General features: G+C 37.6%; 1 protein-coding gene across 1 annotated transcript in view; it reads right to left on the reverse strand.

Annotated features, from left to right (window-relative positions):
- LOC124596114 overlaps positions 1 to 20,718 on the reverse strand; it is a 147,662-nt gene that overhangs the window by 101,080 nt on the left and 25,864 nt on the right. Inside the window, exons 3-5 of the mRNA XM_047135128.1 lie at positions 19,679 to 19,875; positions 6,824 to 14,289; positions 688 to 908 (exon numbers count right to left, since the gene is read on the reverse strand). Of these exons, the coding sequence (XP_046991084.1) occupies positions 688 to 908; positions 6,824 to 14,289; positions 19,679 to 19,875 (7,884 nt within the window). The remainder of the gene's footprint in view (positions 1 to 687; positions 909 to 6,823; positions 14,290 to 19,678; positions 19,876 to 20,718) is intronic.

The raw sequence follows: 20,718 nt of genomic DNA on the forward strand, positions 1-20,718 counted from the left end.
TATTCATGCCTTGGTCTCCCTCTACAATTTTAGCCCCCATGTCAAATTGACGAGCACTGAGATGTGTCCTATAAATTATTCCTTCTTTTTATCAGGCTGTGCCATGAATTTCATTTTTCCTCAATTTGATTTCAGTACCTCCTCATTAGTGACTTAATCTACACAACTAATCTTGCAGCAATGATGAATGATGGAGTGATTTTGAGTGCATTAGCAGCATGATATACACTGGACTGCTTCACTGCTTTCCAGAACTAAACACTGTTGCTCTAATTTTGTCTTGGACTTTTGCAATTTTTAAATAATGTCAACAATATTCACCTATGATAACAGGCAGGTAATCCTGTTAACAGCAATAGAAAATTCAGCATTGAAAGCATGCAGATACACTCCCTGCTCTTCCACTTCATCACAACTAAGAACTGGAGTGGAAGAACACATCCAAAGCAACTCTTTATCTTGATAATGTTTTGCAAAAATTTGTAAGCTCATAAATGAAACCCAGCAAAAGGAGTGCCCTCAACATCCATTACAAAGACATTAAATACATAAGAGAGAGTTTTACTTTAACCCTAGGCTGGAACAAAACCTGTAGCAAACTAAATCAACACCATTCCCAAACACTAAACTATTAAATAAAATGGACTTAACATCAAGAATTAACACTTTCTTTATATTTTATCTTACCTTGTTTTCCAATTTCTTAGCACGTTTGTATATGCGCTGATCTTCCTTTAACTGTAGAAAAGTTAATTCTTCAATTTTGCGTCTCTCAGCTTCTTCTTTAATTTTAATCTGGGCAATACGGCGAGACTGTCTCATTGGTAAATCTGAACTTGGCCCTGCATCAGATTTACTCTCCTCCAGAACTATGTCTACACCTACATCAAGCCCCAGTACTGTTGGTTCTGTAAAAATAGATATTACGTAAAACTGTATACTTCTGGTAGTTTTCATTACATATGTAAGAAAAACTACCTGTAATACACAACATGAGGAAAAATGTAGGTAGAACACTGCTTTCACCATGTCGCAGAATTTTATTTCATAAACAGTGGCAAAATAATCATTTTACAAGTATATTTATTAAAGTACTTCAAAGAAATAAGCAACAATTTGCAGTTAACCTCATGATATCACTGGTTTTTAGTGGGCAGAAAAAAAGAATGACGTGAGAAAATGATACGAGGGAGTTCCTACAAATGTCCAAGTACAACACAAATACAAAAAGATTGGTCAAATATCTTGTTGACTAGGTTGCCAGAGCCAGAACTCAAGCTTGGCTAGGGCATGGATAGTAAAGAAAATTGAACATACCTGCTTCCAAGGAATCATTGAAACATTCATCTTAATCACCTTAGAGGCACCCCAACCTAAACCTGGATGGCCAGACTAGGATGAAAGGTAACCCTTCCCAATGTCCACCCTACTTGGATCCATGTAATCCAATATTATTTATTGCTTCCTAGATTTTTAAAATAATTTGACAGAGAACTCTGAGCTCTTTAATAGATTTGTAGCTACATTTCAGCTGATCTCTAAACACTGTTCTCCAATCAGATGTTGCTAGAGATAGATGAATGAACCCTCAAGAAAGATACCATTACAATTACAGCATGCAACACTAACAAAATTTGAGAATGATAAAAGACGAATGATTAAGAAAAGGCTGATCAGATAACAGGAGGAGATGAATGTGAGAGAGATAACAGGCACAAAACTACAAAGAAGATCTGGGTGTACATAACTAAGGAGGAGGAGGGGGGGGGGCTACTTTAGGTGGGGTGCACAAAATATATTTTTAATTTTGGAGCATGATTTTAAGAAGTCATAGACACACTGAAGTCCAGTAAAGTACTGAGTAACCAGAGGTGTAATCCTGTATTTTTTTTTTTTTTTTTTTGGGGTGGGGCTTTGAATGCCACAATTTTCAGCCTAGAACAAAATTTCAAAAATTGCTTTGAAACTGATGATGTTATCTAATGTACCAGTAGTACATAGGAAATTTTAACAAAATTGTGACACTCTGAAACAACAACAAAAATTTTTGTCAAAAAAGCAATTACAAAAACTTGCGCAAAAAGTCAAAGTTAAAATATATCGCAAAAGTCCTAGGTAGTACAGTAGAAAAAATGTCAGACCACAAGTTACGAAAAAGGTTTAATGTAATTGTGAGAATATTTTATGAGTATAGTTCCCACCAACTTGAAAAATGTTGTTTTGAAAAAATAAGCATTTAAAGTTTCAACTTGTGTTTTTTAATATTAAAATTGAACAAATCTTTAACCTATATTAAAAATGAAGAAATTCCTCCAGCTGTATTTTATTTTGGCAACTAGTTTCAACATTGTAACAACATCATCTTCAGGCCCTGTCCTCCATTTCAACTACGGAGGTACGAAAAATCTTTAATCGGAAATGCTAGCACCGTACAGTTGTCTTTCTTTTCATTGATGTTGAAACACACTGATTTTAACAAATTTATATTGATTAACAATTGCTTTTCAAACCTTTTTCTATCACTGTAAATACGTTTGTTTGCTATTTTCAGGCACTAACATTTTACTTTTTTATATTAAAAAAAAAAAAAAGAAGCAAAATAACAAGTTAAACAGATTAAAGACAAGCATGTGTTTACCATAAAAGAATCAAGTTACGAAGAGAAATCTTATTGAGAATAGTATTTTAGTTGATTCTAATGCCCTCTGTGGTACTATCCAAAACAAATGAGAACCCTCTTCATTCGGTAACTATCATATTATTACAGTGGGTGCACTCAAGTGCGGATGCGTCAGTCCCCATGCAGTGAACCATGGTTTTAACATATTTTAACATTTATGGCACACTTTTTATGAATGAATCTTAAAAACAGACCCTCTAAGGAACATTCTAAGCCAATAAAAAAATTAAGCTACAAAAATTTTCTACCCTGTTCTACACCCTTAAAAAAATTGTGTCAGGAGTTACATTTTCCAGAGCATGAAAATTAAACACTTAAAAAAACCAAACATAAATCTGTGTGTTTTTGGAAGGAAATACAGAGCCCAAGAAAAGCAAATCATCAATCTGGGGAAAAGATACATGTGGGAACACAACATTAAGATTCGACATAGATGAATACTTCAGATACAACATAGAATTATGTGCCCTCACGAAGTGGACAATTTAAGGCATTCCCTTCTGCTCACTATATTCATTACCGTCCATACTGTGTGTCACCACAATTCCTATCCACAGACATTTCTGTCAACAACTGTACAGCTTTGTCTCAACTTTATTGAACCATCATTGTACACAGATGTACATTTCTAACATTTACTTCGCTCATATGATCACCCAGGCTGCAATCAATACCCCCCTGGTCATTTATTACATTGGTTACCTTTCTACTTATTATTTGTTTTCAGTAATTTTTTCAGTGCTGTGAGCCGTTTTCGACTTCACTGTGCTTTAAGCATTCCTCTATGTTACCCACATGTACCATTTCTAGACAGCCTTCTTCCAATTACTTTCACAGCAGTGCTACTGAACTTCACTCTTTTAATCTCAATCTTATACTGTACTTTTTCTGTAGTTTGATTCAACAATTACATACAAATGATGAACAACAATGTCTACTCTGTATTATATTTCAAGACTAAATGCTGCATCTTCACACATATTAGGCTACCTTCATCTGAATTATTTGCAAAATTCTCAAACCATGTTCAACATTTTTGTACTGTTTGTTAACCCAATGCTTTGCTACTTACTGTAGTAGTTTTTTATTTCCATCTCCTATTTTTCTGCTTACTTTCTATCTCAAATCCTCTCTCCCCTGTAATGATTTTTAATATACTTCCTACTACAAAAAAAGATCGCACTGCAGAAAAGGAAAATGTAAGTGGATAAAGGCCTCTTATCATCTTAGGTAATGAAATTAAAGCTCCAGCAGTATCTGAAATATGAGTTTTAATGTTAACCACACAGTATGCCTACAACTGTTTTCCACTGTATATGCTAGGCACAAATGGCATTACTGAATGCAGACTTTTTACATACTAAAATAAAAGTTCTGTAACACACAGAATGAAGGATGCAATATTAAACCAAAAGCCATGTTTATGAGAATATTTTTACTAGAAAGAGCACATAACCAGTTATTAGCATACCACTTAACAATGAAAGCGCATCATTTAGTTCCAATGTAATACATGTAGAGTAACATGGGTGAAGTATAAACAAATTGCCAATCTTCCTCTGGAGAAGTACATGCTGAGTAAGTGGATTAAGGACAGCAAAGGCCCACCTTGGTTTAATAACAAAATTCAGAATATGGTGAGGAGGCAGACAACTGCACTTTTGGTTCAACAAAGAATATGCACATGATGAGAGGCAAAAGATAGAAAAGAAAAAATTCATGTGTCTGCAGAAAGGTCGACACGTGAGGTGTAGAACAACTTTCACCATGATACCCTATCAAAATATCTTGCTGAGAACCTGAGAGAATTCTGCTTTGTGCATAAAATCGATAAGTGGATCAAAGGCTTCTATTCTGTCAGAAAGTGAGCTTGCGACCAACAAGATCTTTGTCACTCGAACAGCAATGCATGGTGGGAGAGGCAACTGGGTGGTGGGCGTAAGGAGGAGGCTGGGGCACATAGGGGGAGGGATTGACAGGGTGGGGGTCAGGCACAGTAAAGTGCTGCTTGTGGGAGCGTACAGGGACGAGGTGGAGAGAGAGTAGGGCAGCTAGGTGCAGTCGGGAGGTTAGACGAGGCAGGGGGGTTGGTGTGTGTGTGGGGGGGGGGGGGGGGGGGGGCGAAAAGAAGTAAAAAGAATGAGGGTGCATTGGTGGAATGGGAACAGGGAGGGGCTAGATGGATAAGGACAATGAATAATGAAAGTTGACACCAGAAGAGTTATGGAAAAGTAGGATATATTGCAGGTAGAGTTCCCACCTGCACAGTTCAGAAAAGCAGGTGTTGGTGCGAAGGATCCAGATTGCATAGGCTGTGAAATAGTCACTGATGTGAAGAACATAGTGTTCGGAGCTGTTCTCAGCAATGAAGTGATCCAGTTTTTTCTTGGCCACAGTTTGTTGATGGCCATTTATGACAAGAGACAGCTTGTTGGTTGTCATGCCTGCATAGAATGCAGCACAGAGGTTGTGGCTTAGCTTGTAAATCACATGACTGGTTTCACAGGTAGCCCTGCCTTTGATGGGATAGGTGATGCTTGTGACCGGACTGGAGTAGGTGGTGGTGGTGGGGGGGGGGGGGGGGGGATCCATGGGACAGATCTTGCATGTAGGTCTATTACAGGCATATGAGCCATGAGGCAACTGTAATGAGGGTTGTGTAGGGATGGACGAGAATATTTTGTAGGTTCGGTGGATGGCGGAATTCCACTGTGGAAGAGGTGGAAGGATAGTGGGTAGAACAGTCCTCATTTCAGGGCATGACGAGATGCAGTCGAAACCATAGCGGGGAATGTGATTCAGCTGATCCAGTCTTGGGTGGTACTGAGTCATGAGAGGAATGCTCCACTGTGGCCGGATGGTGAGAATTTGGAAGATGTTGGGTGGCTGGAGAGATAAGGCGCACGAGATCTGTTGTTGTAGAAGGCTGGGAAGTAATTACAGTGTGTGAAGGCCTCGGTGAGACCTTCAGTATCTTTCGAGAGGGAGCGCTCGTCACTACAGATGCTACAGCCACGTCTGGCTAGGCTGTATGGAAGGGACTTCTTGGTATGGAATGGGTGGAACCTGTCAAAGTGGAAGTATTGCTAATGGTTAGTACGTTTGATATGGAGGGAGGTACTGATGCATCCATCTTTGAGGTGGAGGTCAACACCAAGGAATGTGGCCTTTGGGTTAGAGTAAGATGACATGATGCAAATGGGGGAGATGACGTTCTAGAGGAATGTGGATAGGGTGTCCACAACCTCAATCCAGATCACAAAGATGTCATCAATGAACCTGAATCTGGTGAGGGGCTTGGGATTCTGAGCATTTAGGAAGGATTCCTCTAGTTGGCCCATGAATAAGTTGGCATAGGATGGTGCCATGCAGGTGCCAATAGCCAAACTGTGGGAGAAGTATTTGTGAGTGAAGTGACTGGAAAAAAGCACAGGTGACTTCTGTATATAAGAATGGCAAAAGAACAGACCCACAATATTACAAACCTATATCCTCAACATTGGTTTGATGTGGAATTCTTAGAAATATTCTCAGTCTGACTACAATAAATTTGCTTGAAGTAGATAAGTTTCCATCCACAAATCAGCATGGATTTAGAAAGCATTGCTCTTGCCAAACTCAGCTAGTCCTTTTCTTGCATGATATACCATGAACTACAGATGAAGGGCAACTGGTAGATTCCATACTTCTAGATTTCGAAAAAGCATTTGACATGGTGCCCCTTTGCAAACTGTTAATGAAGATACAAGTGTATGGAATCGGTTTTACTCGAAGGTGAGTGTTCATCAGAGGCAAGGGTACCATCAGGACTGCCACAACAAAATGTGATACGACCAGTCTTATTCTCTACATACATAAACAAATGGGTAACAACTCACTGCACAGCTGACATGTTGCGTGATTGATAGGTACGTAGACAAGGCTGAAAACTTCAGCTTTTGGACAACCTGGCACTACAGCTCAATGGTTCAGTTGTATGGTGAGTTGTTACCTTTACTCCGTCCATTATTTGTAGTGTACCCAGGATATCTCATTATTGTTTTTAATGAACTTATTTATTTCCTCTATACACTGCAATGAATACCACACATAAAAATCTCGGAAAATGCAGCTATTAACTACAAGCTGTATAAAGTTACTTACTTCTCTGACCACGTTTATTCGTCTTTGCAGCATCTGATTGAGTATCACTGCTTGGCGGTGGGCTATCAACAGGTGTTCTTGTGCTGGAAACAGAACCAAAACTTTTTCCACGTCCTCCACGGTTTCCTCTGGTAGCTTTGCCACCTCTAGCACGTGCTTTGACTTTATTTCGTGCTCCACCTTTCCTAGCAGCACCACGAGCTTGAACAGCGGATCGATCTTGAGAGTCATCTGTCGAAATTTCTCCAAGCCGCATCTGTAGCTGTAAGTTATCCCTGCAGCCATCATCACTGCTGCTCACCTCTACTGTCTCCTGCTTTCTAAGAGCTGTTTCTCTACTGGACCTTGTGCGTGTTTCCAATGCTCTTCTTCCACCTCGGGCAGGTTTTGTACGTTTCACATTACTCACTACGTGCTCGGGATCTGTATCTGCATCAGCATCACTAGGTTCATGTTTCCCGACAGGAGTCTTCACACTTTCAGCATTTGGACTTTTTACAAATCTCCCTGACCTGCCTCTTCTTCTTTTGCCTGCAATGACTGGTTCAGCTGTGTGTTTATTTTTGTTATCAACAGGTACATCACGCCTAACAGTTTCGTGGAAATCAAAAGACAAATTTTCATTAATGGACCTTGGTGATTTTATCTTCAGGCGAATGACTTCTACTGTAGGGATTTTCTCTTTAACACTACCACGTGTCTCTGAGGTAATTAGCTCACATTTCATATCTGTCGCTGTGGATTTTGGCTTACCTCTAACAGCATCAGTCAACTTACCATCTGCTGATTTTTTAACGGGGGCCCTTCCTGTATTTGAAGTACTTTCACTGCTTTCAGCAGCAGTAATTTTAATTTTTTCATTAACAGCAGGTTTACTTGTCTTCCCTTTATCATTAACTAGTTCCATTTCCTCAGGTGAGTCACTACGAATAGGTTCCAGAGGTGCCTTTCTCCTACTTCTAAGTTTTAACTTTATTGCAGTACCCTCAGAACTGTTTCTTGATGACTGTGATTTTTTGTGTTCATTGCTGTTATCTTCAAAATTTGTAACAGGCTCACATTCCTTTCCTTCAATCACTGATGCAGAGGTCTCAGGTCTACAGCTCTGTGCTCCACCTTTTTTCTCTGTCTGATGTGTAGTATCCTCGGACTCTTTGACTTCAGGTGACTTGCACTTAGGTAATTTTACAGATGCAGCAGACAACTTATTTGTCTCCTTTTCTGGACATGTTTGTTCCCTTTCTTCAGAAGCATTTTTTTTCTCAGAAGTTGACAATTTCTGCTTACATTCTTTGGCAAAAGATCTAACTTGTATTTTCCCCACAATGGGTCTTTGATCACAGCTTTTTCTTTTTTCATCTTCTTCTGAAGGGACACATTTTGAAGAGGGCGACCTTGCATCAGAAGAATTTTTCACACAGTCTTTAGCAATCACTACTTCAGACTGACATTTTTCCTCGGAGGCAGTATCATTCTTTTTTTCAGTTACTGCATCACCTGAGCTTTCCTTGTTCACTGGAAGCTGTGTATGAACCTTGCTGCTGACAGGCTCAACCACTGACTTATCTTCATTCAGTTTCTGCTCAGTTATGGTGTCCGGTAAAACAGTCTCTGAAACTGGTGTGTTATCTGTTGCACCACAGATATCACCCACTGAACTAGCCTCACTCAATCGTTCAAGTGGTACAACTTTAATTCCATTAGTAAAAGGTTTTTCTGCTTCTGGCTTTAGCACTGGGTATGTTAATGTGTCCAGTTTCTCCGAAGGAGTATTTTTTGAACTGTCTAAATTTTGTGTTTCTGATTTGGAACAAATAACAACCTCATCTATTGAACACTTACTATCTGGTACATTTTCTTTGGCTATGTCTACAATTTCAGATAGTTTTACTTCTGAGAGTTTCTCCAGTGGCTTGACCTTCAGACCATAATGAATCTTTTCTTTTGGAGCCTCTGTTGGTGTTGGTAACTTCATGTCCAGTGGTTTCATATTTTCAGATGCCCTGTCAGCCACATTTGCCTGGAAAGTTTGTGGTACAGTACATTTTTCAAAGTTCTGTGGTGTTAAGTTTTGTGAAACTGGAATTGTATTAAATTTCTGAGATACTCCCTGTTTCTTGATATTTACATTGCTCAGTGATGAGTAATCTTTGGCCACTGCTTCATCACTCAAACTTTCAATAGATATATTCTTATATGGTGCACCTTTCACCAATGGAATTGCTTCACTTTTTAGTGGAGCGGATAATTCTGTTGCTTTCATGGTTATGTCAGGTGACTTGAGAGATAAATTTGTTCCATGTTTTGATGACGATACTGTTAGATCTTGTGGAAGGTTTTCTAATGGGTTGTCCTTGCTTTTTGGTGGTGGAACTACAGAACCTCTCGAAGGGACAGGCATTCCATACGGATAAGCCTTGCTTGTGTCATGGTCCCTATGAATATTAGACAAATCTTTCACAGTACTATAATAAGCCAAACTCTTATTTCTTATATTTTCAATTCCAAGTTCCCTTCTAGTTTCTGTTCTCTTGACATGCCTGTTGTCTCTGTGCTTTACTTCTTCATTTAACCTTTTACTCTCACCTTTCTCTCTCACTGATGTATTACTTGCACCTGATAACAATCTCATTTTCTCGTCATACAAGTGAGTGGCAGCATTAGCACCATATGGAAGATTAAAATGCCCCTGCATTTCAGCTTTATTGTGTAGTGGCACTCCACTGCCACATAACCAAGCTTGTTCCTTCACCGCTAAAGGTTCAGAAACAAAATTTTTTAGAAGTGACAATTCAGCTAGTTTGCTTACATCAGTTGCCTTCATTAAATTGCTAATATCAGCAGAGTCCTTCATATTCAACTTCTCAGCTGGAAAGGCATTAAATGTTTTTTCTATACCAGGAAGATGCATTTCAGGGATTTTCATCTGAGATTCCAACATTGTTTTTCTATCAGCAGCAAATTTTCCCATCATTTGTAAGTCTAGAGCAATTGCTGGATCAATACCTCTTCCATCCATACTTTTCTTTAACAATTCTAGTCCAAGTGATTCCACGTCTCTTCGTGATGCTATGTCATCAAACCTCTTAGCCAAGGAATTGCTGAGGAATGCTGCATCTGCAGGATTTTGACTGAGCAGTGCTAAATTCGTTAATTGCCTCAGCGGATCCAACATAGCACTTGGTAATGGAGGGAGGCCCATCTGATGAATGGCTTCAGGAGGAAACCCAAGATTGCAGTGTTTCTTTGGGATACTGGACGGTGGCTGAAATTCGACTGGTTTGCTGAAATCACTTGCTCTACTACCACTTTGTTTTTCTGACATTTTGTCTAAATTCAGTGGTTGATAATCTTTACTATCTAAAACTCGTGCATCAGAAGAAATGGCAGTGACTTTTCCTGGTGTTTTATGAGGATCAGGAATATTATTTGCCATAACCTCATCTATACTCTTAATTTGAGCAGTTTTCTGGTGTTCCCTAGCTGCCAGTTTGCTCATTATACCCATTGTTATACTTTCAACAGATTTTCTTCTATTTTTCCCCATTGCAGACACAGATTGCTGTGATTTAGCAGCATGTACATCTCTCGATTTTAAAGTACTTGGCAATATACTTATGTTGTCAGAAACTGATCGACCTCTAATCTTATCAAGCATACTATTCTTTTCAAGATTTAAAGGTTTTACAAACTCATCATCTGAATTCTTAGGACAATTTTTTTGCGAATTTTTTGTCAGTGGTATAGCTTCGATTGTCACAGAACTGTTACAGACAGAGAAATTTGAAATATTTCCCAAATGATCTCTAGCACTGGTCTCCAAATCGGCTTTTGTTGTACTTATGTCAGTCTTTTTATTTGAGTCAATCGTCGAAGCTGATATGTCAAGTGAATCTGGCAGGTATTTACTTTCTTTGAAAATTCTGTCCTCAGACAATTTATGTTGTACATGGGTAACTGAAGCACCACAGTCAATTTCATTCCCAGTTTTGAATTTATTCTGAGACAAGGCAGAAGCAGAAGCATGCATGTCTACTCTGTAAGTAGATAATTTGTTATGATTCTGAGAACTAACAATATCTGACTCTTTATTTGTTTTTTGGGCAAATTCTTCCTTGCTGGAATTTCTTGCTGTTTCCTTCTGTATTGGCACTTGTGCTGTACAACTGTTATTTGAAGGTAGCTCCAAATTCAGTGGATCATACGTGGCTGCACCAGCATGGGTTAGTGACCTATTTGTTCTGCTACCTTCACTATCACTTGTATCCCTACCACTTATCAGCTCTGACTTATGTAAGGATTTTATTTTACTTTCACTACTTTCAAGTGTAGTTGCCACACTATCTTCAAGTGATTTGCTTCTCATGTCAGACAAAACACCTGATTTCAAAGACTCAACAGTAAGTTGTGGAGCTTTTATTTCTATTTTTCTATCGTGGGACACATCACTTTCTCTTCCATTGCTGTTAGTACTTGCTTTGCCACTTCCAGTTTCCTTATTGTTAGACATGCTGGACTTCATATCTGTCCTATCTGAGTATCTAGAACTTTCAGAAGGTGATTCCCGTAGCATGCCTGAGTGTTGAATAGAATTACAAGCTGTATGAGAGTCTGGTTCAGTTTTCCCAACTTTGACAGAGCCAAATTCAGACTGTTCCTTATCTTTGCATTCAGTGCCTTGGGTTGTCAAATCCTTAGACGCAGAGGAACTTGAAGTTTCAGTAGCTGCTTTCCCTTCTGAGTTTACCTGACTTGCAGTCAGTGATGTCAATGGTTCAGAAACATAGGCACCAGCAATCTCAGTTTCTGTATTTCTAGGTAGACTGTTGGATTCTTTCACTTCTGGTTTAACATTCTCATTTGTATAAGAATTGGGGTTTTTGGCACCAGCTGCTTTATCTGAGTTCTTTTTTTCTTTACAACATTCACCTGATAACGAACTTTCTGGTTTACCAACATCCCACCTTGAAACACATTTGGGGAGACTATCAGCAGGAGAGTTATTAATTAGAGTAGAGGTCTCACGCGATTCCCCAACAATTTTTGTAACAGCCTGGGTATCAATGGCTTTACTGCTTGGTACACTTAACTCAGACTTATCACTGTCACCTTCTTCTTTTGCGGCACATATTGTGTCTATGCTCCATAATTTTGGTACATTTTTAATTGATGGTTGTTGAGCAAAATTTGTTTTGCTCACTTTCTCACCATCCTCTGGCAAACACTTTTTTGTAAGATCCACTGATGATGCAGAGGAATATGCATGGTTTGTATCTACCGGCTTTTCTTCATCAGTAATGGAAGTTACTGCAGATGATACATTAAGTTTGCCAACATTTTCCGCCATTTCAGGGCCATCAGTTTCAGAACTAATATTGTGCCCACGTTTTTCTTCTTTTAGTGTGCTATCAATATGTGGATTATGTTCTGTTGTATTTAAAAGGCCTGCCGTATTCAGTTGTTTCATATCTGTTGTCCTATTTGAACTGTCAGTCACAGTCTCACTGGTTGTTCCAGATAAACTTTTGTTTCTAGTTGTACTCTGACTTGCATTGTGTGTTGATACTTTCATCTCAGGAGGGCATTCTTGATATGAAATAGGTTTGTTAGCCTCTGAATTGACTGAGATATCTGCAATACAACTTGATGGAAATGCTAATTGTGAATGCTGAGAGCTGCTTGCACCGCATTTTTCTCTGTGCAACTTTTTCTGGCTGACTGATTCTTCCAGACTTTTGGATTTGGAGTTGATAACAGAAACATTTTCATCAGACACTTTATCTGGTGTATGACTCACTTCAAGATTACCACAGCTTGAATTCTCTGACACAGCCTCCTCAGATGACAAATTCTCTTTTTTACTCAAATCCATTGTATCTGCATTTTTTCCTTGTTCGTTATCATTACTATCTCCTGGTTTCACTGGATTACCTGTATCACATTCCTTCCCTGATCCTTCACCACTTATTACCATTATAGGTTCTTCTACAGCTTCACTTACTTCCAGATCACTTTCACTATTTTGTCTGTGTTTCATAGGGTTACCTGTATCACATTCTTTCCCTGCTCCTTTGCCATATATTAACATTATGGTTTCTTCTATAGCTTCAGTTACTTCCACATCACTTTCACTACTGTCTCCGTGTTTCACAGGGTTACCTGTATCACATTCTTTCCCTGATCCTTCACCACTTATTACCATTACAGGTTCCTCTATAGCTTCACCTACTTCTGGTTCAGTTTCTTTCTCTAAACTGGTTTCACATAAACGTTTAGCTGGTACTACATCATCTGTAGATGTGATACTTCTTTTTACTGATGCGCAACATACATCTTTATTGAATTCCTTAGGTGAATCACTGGCAGGTGCACCCAAAATAGTTTCTTCTTTTGAAGAAATGAGAGAATGTGCACTAGGTGAAGGTTTTGGGTCGTGAGATATGTCAGCGACAATCTTCGATTCTGTAGATGAAGATTGCTCATCAGTTTTTTGTTCCTCCTCAGATAAATTGTTGTCACACACTCTATTTTCAGATGTTATATAATCTGAATCTACATTTTCGTTAGATAGAGTTACATTACTATCTGCTAACACTTTTTCCCTACTTGAATTCTTGTTATCAGGGGAATCAGATGATCTTTCTACACAACTACTTTTCATGTCTTCAGACACTTGGATTTTCTCTTCTAATGTTTCACTTTTTTCAAAATTTGTGCAGGATGGTGATGATGAACTACCCTGTTTTACTTCAGCATCATGTGCAGTCCCTTCTTCTACCTTGATTTCCCCCTTTTCCTCTGAAAGAATTGCTTCACAAGCTGAAAGCCCTGCAGTTTCAGTTTTAATGTCTTCTTTCTGGTGTTTGCTATCACTACCAGGTTTAATGTCTTCTTTATGAAGTTTGCTATCACTGTCACATTTTTTATCTTCTCTCTCATCTTTGATGTCACTGCCAAGTTTAATGTCTTCTTTCTGATGTTCAGTATCACTGTCAGTTTTTACATCTTCTTTCTGATGTTTGACATCACTGCTAGGTTTAAAGTCTCCTTTTTGATGTTTGTCACTAACATTAGGTTTAACGTCTTCATTGCGATTTTTGTTATCATTGCTAGGTTTAGTGTCTTCTTTCTGATGTTTGCTATCACTGCTAGGTTTAGCATCTTCTTTCTGATGTTTGCTATCACTGCCAAGTTTGATGTCTTCTTTCTGATGTTTGTTATCACTGTCATAATCAGAATCATCTTCCTCCAAGTCACTTGAAGGAATTTCTTGAAATTCTTCATCATTATCATCAGCATCATCACCATCACCATCTTTTGAACATGAGGATTTTGGCTGGCCAGTATCAGTTACCGGTTTGTCCACTCCAAGGCTGTTGCTATCTTCATTTACAACTTCTGATCCACTTCGAAATGGATCATTTGATGACAGCTGTGATATCAGTTGCACTAAGCCTTCTCGGTCACTGTAAAGAAAATAGCAGGGATTCAATGAAAAAACAACAAAGGAAAACTAGTTAATGTACTTTGCTTTAGGATTGACATTGAACCAACACCAGTACTTATCTTGAGCTATCATACATTTCAAAATAGTATAATACTTTGAAAAAAACACTAGTCATCCTTTCAGAACAGATGCCCCAATTCGCTTAGTTCTCCAAAGGAGTACAAGCAGTTCCCATACAAACTAACTATAAGCAATAATTCATTATTTTTCCGATGCAATCTTCAACATAACAAAATATAGATGAAATAACAAAACTTTACAAGTAGTAAACAATTTGGTACTTCTGTTAAATTAAAAAGAACATGAAATCCCAAGTTTTTGAATTTTGCAGCACAGAGAATTAAAAGAAGGAAGAACATTACACAATGCCACCAAAATGTAGCATGGACCAGACCAAAGGTTTTTTTAAGAGAAAAGGAGAAAAATGTAATATAAACAAAGGAAACAAAAACACAAAAGATTAACAGAAAAGACATAATTCTACGGCCATGAGTGTATCCAGGATATGGGGGGAAATGGGGCAGGAGAGGGAGCACAAGGAGCTCGTATTTATTTCATATAAGTGGCATGGGTGGAGGGAATGTGAAGAACAATCTTTACAATAGGTAACTCAAAATTATTAAAAAAAACTATATTCATAAAACAACAAAAATACTAATGCTTCCAATTTATAATATGACCCACAATTTTTTAACTAAGAGGATATAGTTTTACATTGGATGGGAACAAGAATTAAACATTGCGAACTGAAGGAACATTGGTAATGGAATGGTTTAAAGCCTAGAGAAATTGTTCCCACTCATTCTGAAACAATTACCCTTGAACCAGATAAGATATTAGTCAATAGTCCCAACAAAATTCAGCACCTAATTTAACTTTAGATTGAAAAATAAAAGTTAATGCCACTACTTTTAAAGTAACAAGAGTTGATAAAATGTAAATTTTAAAACAAGTAAAACTTTCATGTTTTTCTAGGTTTTTGTCAAACAAAGAATTAATGAGTCAATAAGACAACTGGCAATGGCAACAGTCATTTTTTTAATATTCTGTTTGATGTCATCCAATGCCCCAAGTTCATTTGATTCCTCACTTTTGTTAATATTGCTATTGTACATGGAAATCTAACACCTGCAAGTTGTGGTGAATGGTTGCCCTGTATACCTTTTCCCATTAATAATGGATACTCGTCACCAACCTTCTGCCAAAATGTTGCTGGTAGTTTGGCTATACCTTATGTCTACTTTCAATGTACTGACCTCACAGAGGCCAAGAAAATAGTCTCAAAATTGTTAATAGAATCTATTATTGATGATAACTACTATGATCATACAACAACTATATGAACAGCAAAAGTAATGAACAGAAAAAGCAAAAGGACTGGAGTGTATTTGGGAAATTAGTTTTCAAAACAAAGTATCCATTGTGTCCGAAATTAGAACTTTATAATTTGTATGTATTATAACGGCAGTGAGGAACAGACATTAAATGCTGAAACAATTAAAAAAAGTGAGCAGTGTTCAGCAAGAAATCTAGAGATTCAAGGTCAGAATTATAAGATATGAGAAGAAAATAAAGAAATGGATCTGGGAACAAACTAGAGTGGAAAAAATAATTATCTTTGTAATGAAAATGAAATGGGTGCAAGTGGAATATGTAGCCAGGCAAAGAGATAGTAGATGGAGCAAAGATGTTGTTTATTGGATTCCACAGATAAAAAAATCTAATGCAACAACATATTGAATCAGAGAATGATCACTCTGGGAAGTATGATGAAGCAGCATGGGTGTATCTTCAGGAAGCCTTTATCCACTGCTGAACATCAAACAGCCGATGATGACAATGGTGATGTAATAAATATTAGAGAACTAATCCCAGGTCGGGAACCACAGACCTCGAGCCATGTGACATTTTCAACTGCAATTAGAATAGTACAGAAATAGTTTTCAGACTGCACAAGAATGCCCCTTGGCATACCTACTACTTGTCAATATTCATTACATGTTGACTTTCTTCAAACTGATACTGAACTGGTGTGTGTGTGTGTGTGTGTGTGTGTGTGTGTGTGTGTGTGTGAGTGTGTGTGTGTGTGCAGGGTGCTATTTTGGTTTGTAAATATCTCCCCCCCCCCCCCCCCCACGTCCTAAATTTCAAAAGCAAAGATAAAAATGGGGTGAAGAGGAAAAGACGACACAGCTTTAATTTCCATAATCTTATAAAATATGTTTTGCGCAAATCTATGTTGTTCTTCCCTTTATAACACAAACTGTTTTTTAATTAAAATGTTGTTTAGTAGATGACATACCAACCCATATGCATATCTAAGTTTTAAGAGCAGAAATTTGAAACCTTGGCTTATCCTGCACATTTCTCAATATACTCATCAAATGAGTTCTTACCTGTAAATTACACCACTTGTCAAAGTATATCCCACCAGCCTATCAATAGTAAATTTTTAAAAAGTGGTGTATTTTATGTGAAAAGGCGGTTTCTGGCTGATGGAGGAGGCAAAAAGGCAGCTTAGGATTTAACATCTTGTCTACATTACAGATGGAGCACAAGCACAAACCAGAGAAATACGGGGATAGAAACTGTTTCTATTCTTATCAAAGGAACCATTCTGGTATCTGACTTATGCAATTTAGAAAAACCATTGCAAATCTAAATATTGATAGCCGTAGGGGAATTTGAAGCCAGTTCCTCCCAAACACAAATTCAGTGTCTTAACCACTGTTCCAATTGGCTCAGTGTTCAAGAGAAGTGTTCTACTAAGCTAAGAAGTATGTCATGACATTTATCTGCAGCCCCCCCCCCCCCCTCGAGGCAAATAATTTGGTGTCTTCTGTACATATGTTTAAGCTCCTTAATGATGTCTCCCTGGTGTCAGGTGGTACAGGTAGTCATGGATGGATACTTTGGTCAAAATATGTCCCTATTATGGGGGCACTCCACAACATACATGATGGACAGAAAACTGTGCCAAATAGTTGGAATGAAGCACAGATCACACCAATCTACAATATAGGTGGGAGAAGTGATCTACAAAACTGACATCCAAATCACAGGTGTCCATTCATTGTAGAATTCTAGAACATATTTTGAGCTCAGATGTAATGGTGTATCTTGAATAGAATAATCTCACACATCCCAAGTACCACAGATTCAGAAAAATGTTGATCACACTAAACCAAACTTGTTCTTTCCTCATGACATTCTGAAAGCAACAGATCATGGAAATCAGGAGGATGCAATATTTCTTGATTTGTGAAAAACATCTGACTTGGTATCACACCAACTTTTATTACCAAAAACACAATTATATAGGTATCAAACAAAATTTGTGATTGGACTGAGGGTGCAACATGTTATCTCACCTGGAGGGTCATCAAGAGATGTGAAAGCAACTTCAGGCAGATGCATAGGGGACCTTGCTGCTTGTATTATATATGAATAACCTGGCAGACAATATTTAGAGTAAACTTTAGACTTTTTGCAGGTGGTGTCATTGCCTATTATGAAGTACTATCTGAAATACCTGTTCAAATATGCAGTCAGATGTAAATAATATTTGAAAGTGGTGTGAAGATTGGCATACTTGTTTTCAACCTCCAGAAATCTAAAATTGTGTACAGCATGAAATGCAGAAAAGTAGTAATCTATGACTACAACATCAATGAGTCCCAAATGGAATAAGTCAAAACATACATATATCTGGATGTAACAATTTGAATGGATATGAAATGGAATAATAGGCTCAGTCATAGGTAAAGCTGGTAGCAGACTTCAGTTCATTGACAGAATACTGGGAAAATAGTCTTGTTTACTGAACACTCACGTGAACTTCTGTAGAATAGCATTCAAGTGTATGGGACTCATACCAAATAGGGCTAACAGAAGATACTGAGATTTGTTTGACTTGCACGTGTTGAGTCACAGAAATGCTGAAACTCTGATTTAGCAGACACTTGAACATAGGTACCAATTATCCCGTGAAATCCAACATGCAAAGGTTCAAGAACCAGTATTAAGGGGTTAGGATGTCATACGGGCTGACTTCGAGAAGGAGAGGCACCACAGGACATTTTAATTTGCACTGTCTATACTTTTACAAATAAATTCATAAAACTTTGTCAACATGACCAGGAAGGATTCAGGATTCACACTCATAGCCGTGGAAGTTTAAAAACACGAAAAAATAATATTTTTTAAATGTGAAATTTCATGTTTTTTTTCACTTACTGTTGGCTGCATTTGCTGCTATAGGCACACTTTTTCATAAGTAAGAGAGATTCTTCAATGAATTTTGCACAGCTTACAAATCATACTTACAGGTGTATGAAACTCTAGAATTTATTTAATATATAGAAAAATGAATGGGCTGTTACGTTTTAAACTTTGAGTTTAGAGAAAACTCAAATTTTATAGTTAATTATTTCAATTTTTACCACAGTTTTTAACAGATTTGGGAAATTCTAGAGTTTCATACACCTGTAAGTATGGTTTGTATGCTCTGCAAAATTCATCGAAGAATCTCTCTTACTTATGAAGAAAAGTGTAGCTACAGCAACAAATGCAGCCAATAGTGAAAAAAAAGATGAAATTTCACATGTAAAAAAAAAAAAAAATTGTTTTGTTGGGTTTTGGAACTTCCTCTGCTATATGTGTGAATCCTGAATCCTTCCTGGTCACGCAAACAAAGTTTTATTAATTTATTTGTGAAAGTATAGGCAGTGTAAATTAAAATGTCTTGTGGTGCCTCTCCTGCTCCAAGTCAGCCAGTTTCACGTCCTACCCCCCTTAAGTGAAGAATCTAAAAACATATTTCAGCCCCCTAATGTGTCAGTCCAGTAGAGATGGCAAAGTCAGGACTGACTAATTATAGCACACATAAGTGTGTTAAAGCTGTCATTCTTCCCACATTCCATACCCAGCCGGAACAGGAAGAAACCCTAACATGTGGTACAACATTAACAAGTACCCCCTGCCATGCACTTCACACTGGTTTCTAGAGTATGTATGTAGATGTAGATGGACTTACGCATTACAGGAGTCTCATCTAACAGCTTTTCAGATATTGTGTCTGTGGTGGTAACTATTTTCATTTAATATACGTGTGATTAGTTCATGGTGCTCAAACAAATATAATCTCAAAAAACTTCAATTGATTATATGTGAGTGCAATGAAATCATACCACATCAATTACTAGGATGCAATATTCTGCAAAACAAACATTCTAATCTAAAGATGACTAAAAATACTAAATCAGTAATCAAAAAATTACATCCCTGCCTTATAGCACAGCAAAGAAGTCAGACATTTAGAAGATAAGTTATCAAGCTGTTAATTATACCTTGCAACCACTTCCCATGTCTCATCATCTAGATCCTCCCGGTATACACGTAAATTGCATGCTTCGTCCAGCTGGCACCAATATGTCTGTCCCAGCTTGTCACGGCCAAGAGGACTGCTGCGTAGCTCCATAGCACTCAAACGGTTGATCTCTGCTTTGAACTTTGCATTCAGATCAAACTGTTGTTCCAGCAGGGTCTGTGAGAAAAAGGGCAATAACAAATTAAGAAACTACCATCTTTTTAAATGTAATAAGCAAATGGAGGCAATCATTAACTCATTCTCAAATAATATTTTCCTCTAACCGGCAGTTACTTTTATCCCCACAATTTGTACAAAAGGAGAATTAGTGACAAAGTGATCAAAAACAATGAATTTTGAAAGAAACTATTAAAAGTATCACATGACTGAAAATATTAATTTTGCATGCATTAAATTACCACCAATAAAGGTAAACTTTTTCTCAACAAAAATATAAATGACAGCTAATTATAATGAAACATTCTTAGTCTGACTTTCATTTACAATTTCAGAACACAGATAATGGAAACAACAGAAGATTATGATAAGCACAAAGAGGACCTAATACTACAGCAAACCAGATGGAAGAAGAGAACTCATGAAGAACTAAAACACAAAATGCAATAGGAAAATAGCACTCTTCTGCATTAAGATGGAGTGCTCACCACATCTGCTTATTGCAGCTACATTTCCCTCTCTTTTTGGGTTAAAGCACAATGTTTCTCCTGAGTGTATAATTTCCAGAAGAAATTTTACTCTTTTTCTTCCATCCTTTGCTTCAAACTGTCAGACATAGTGTTACTGTCTCTTTTACTCTCTCACATATAGTATTTCTGCAATTCTAGATAAAACACCCTTCATTCTCATTCTATCTCATTATGTAACTGGTATAAGTTTGAGTGTTAACTGTCTGAAAAGTGCAGATCTCTAAATTTAATGTTACAAGAATTCCTGGAGCCTTTATCACACAAAAACTTGTGGATTATACATCTTATAAATGATCAAATCTCTTCAAGGCAA

Source organism: Schistocerca americana, chromosome 2 (assembly GCF_021461395.2).
Source record: "Schistocerca americana isolate TAMUIC-IGC-003095 chromosome 2, iqSchAmer2.1, whole genome shotgun sequence".
NCBI classification, from domain to species: Eukaryota; Metazoa; Arthropoda; class Insecta; order Orthoptera; family Acrididae; genus Schistocerca; species Schistocerca americana.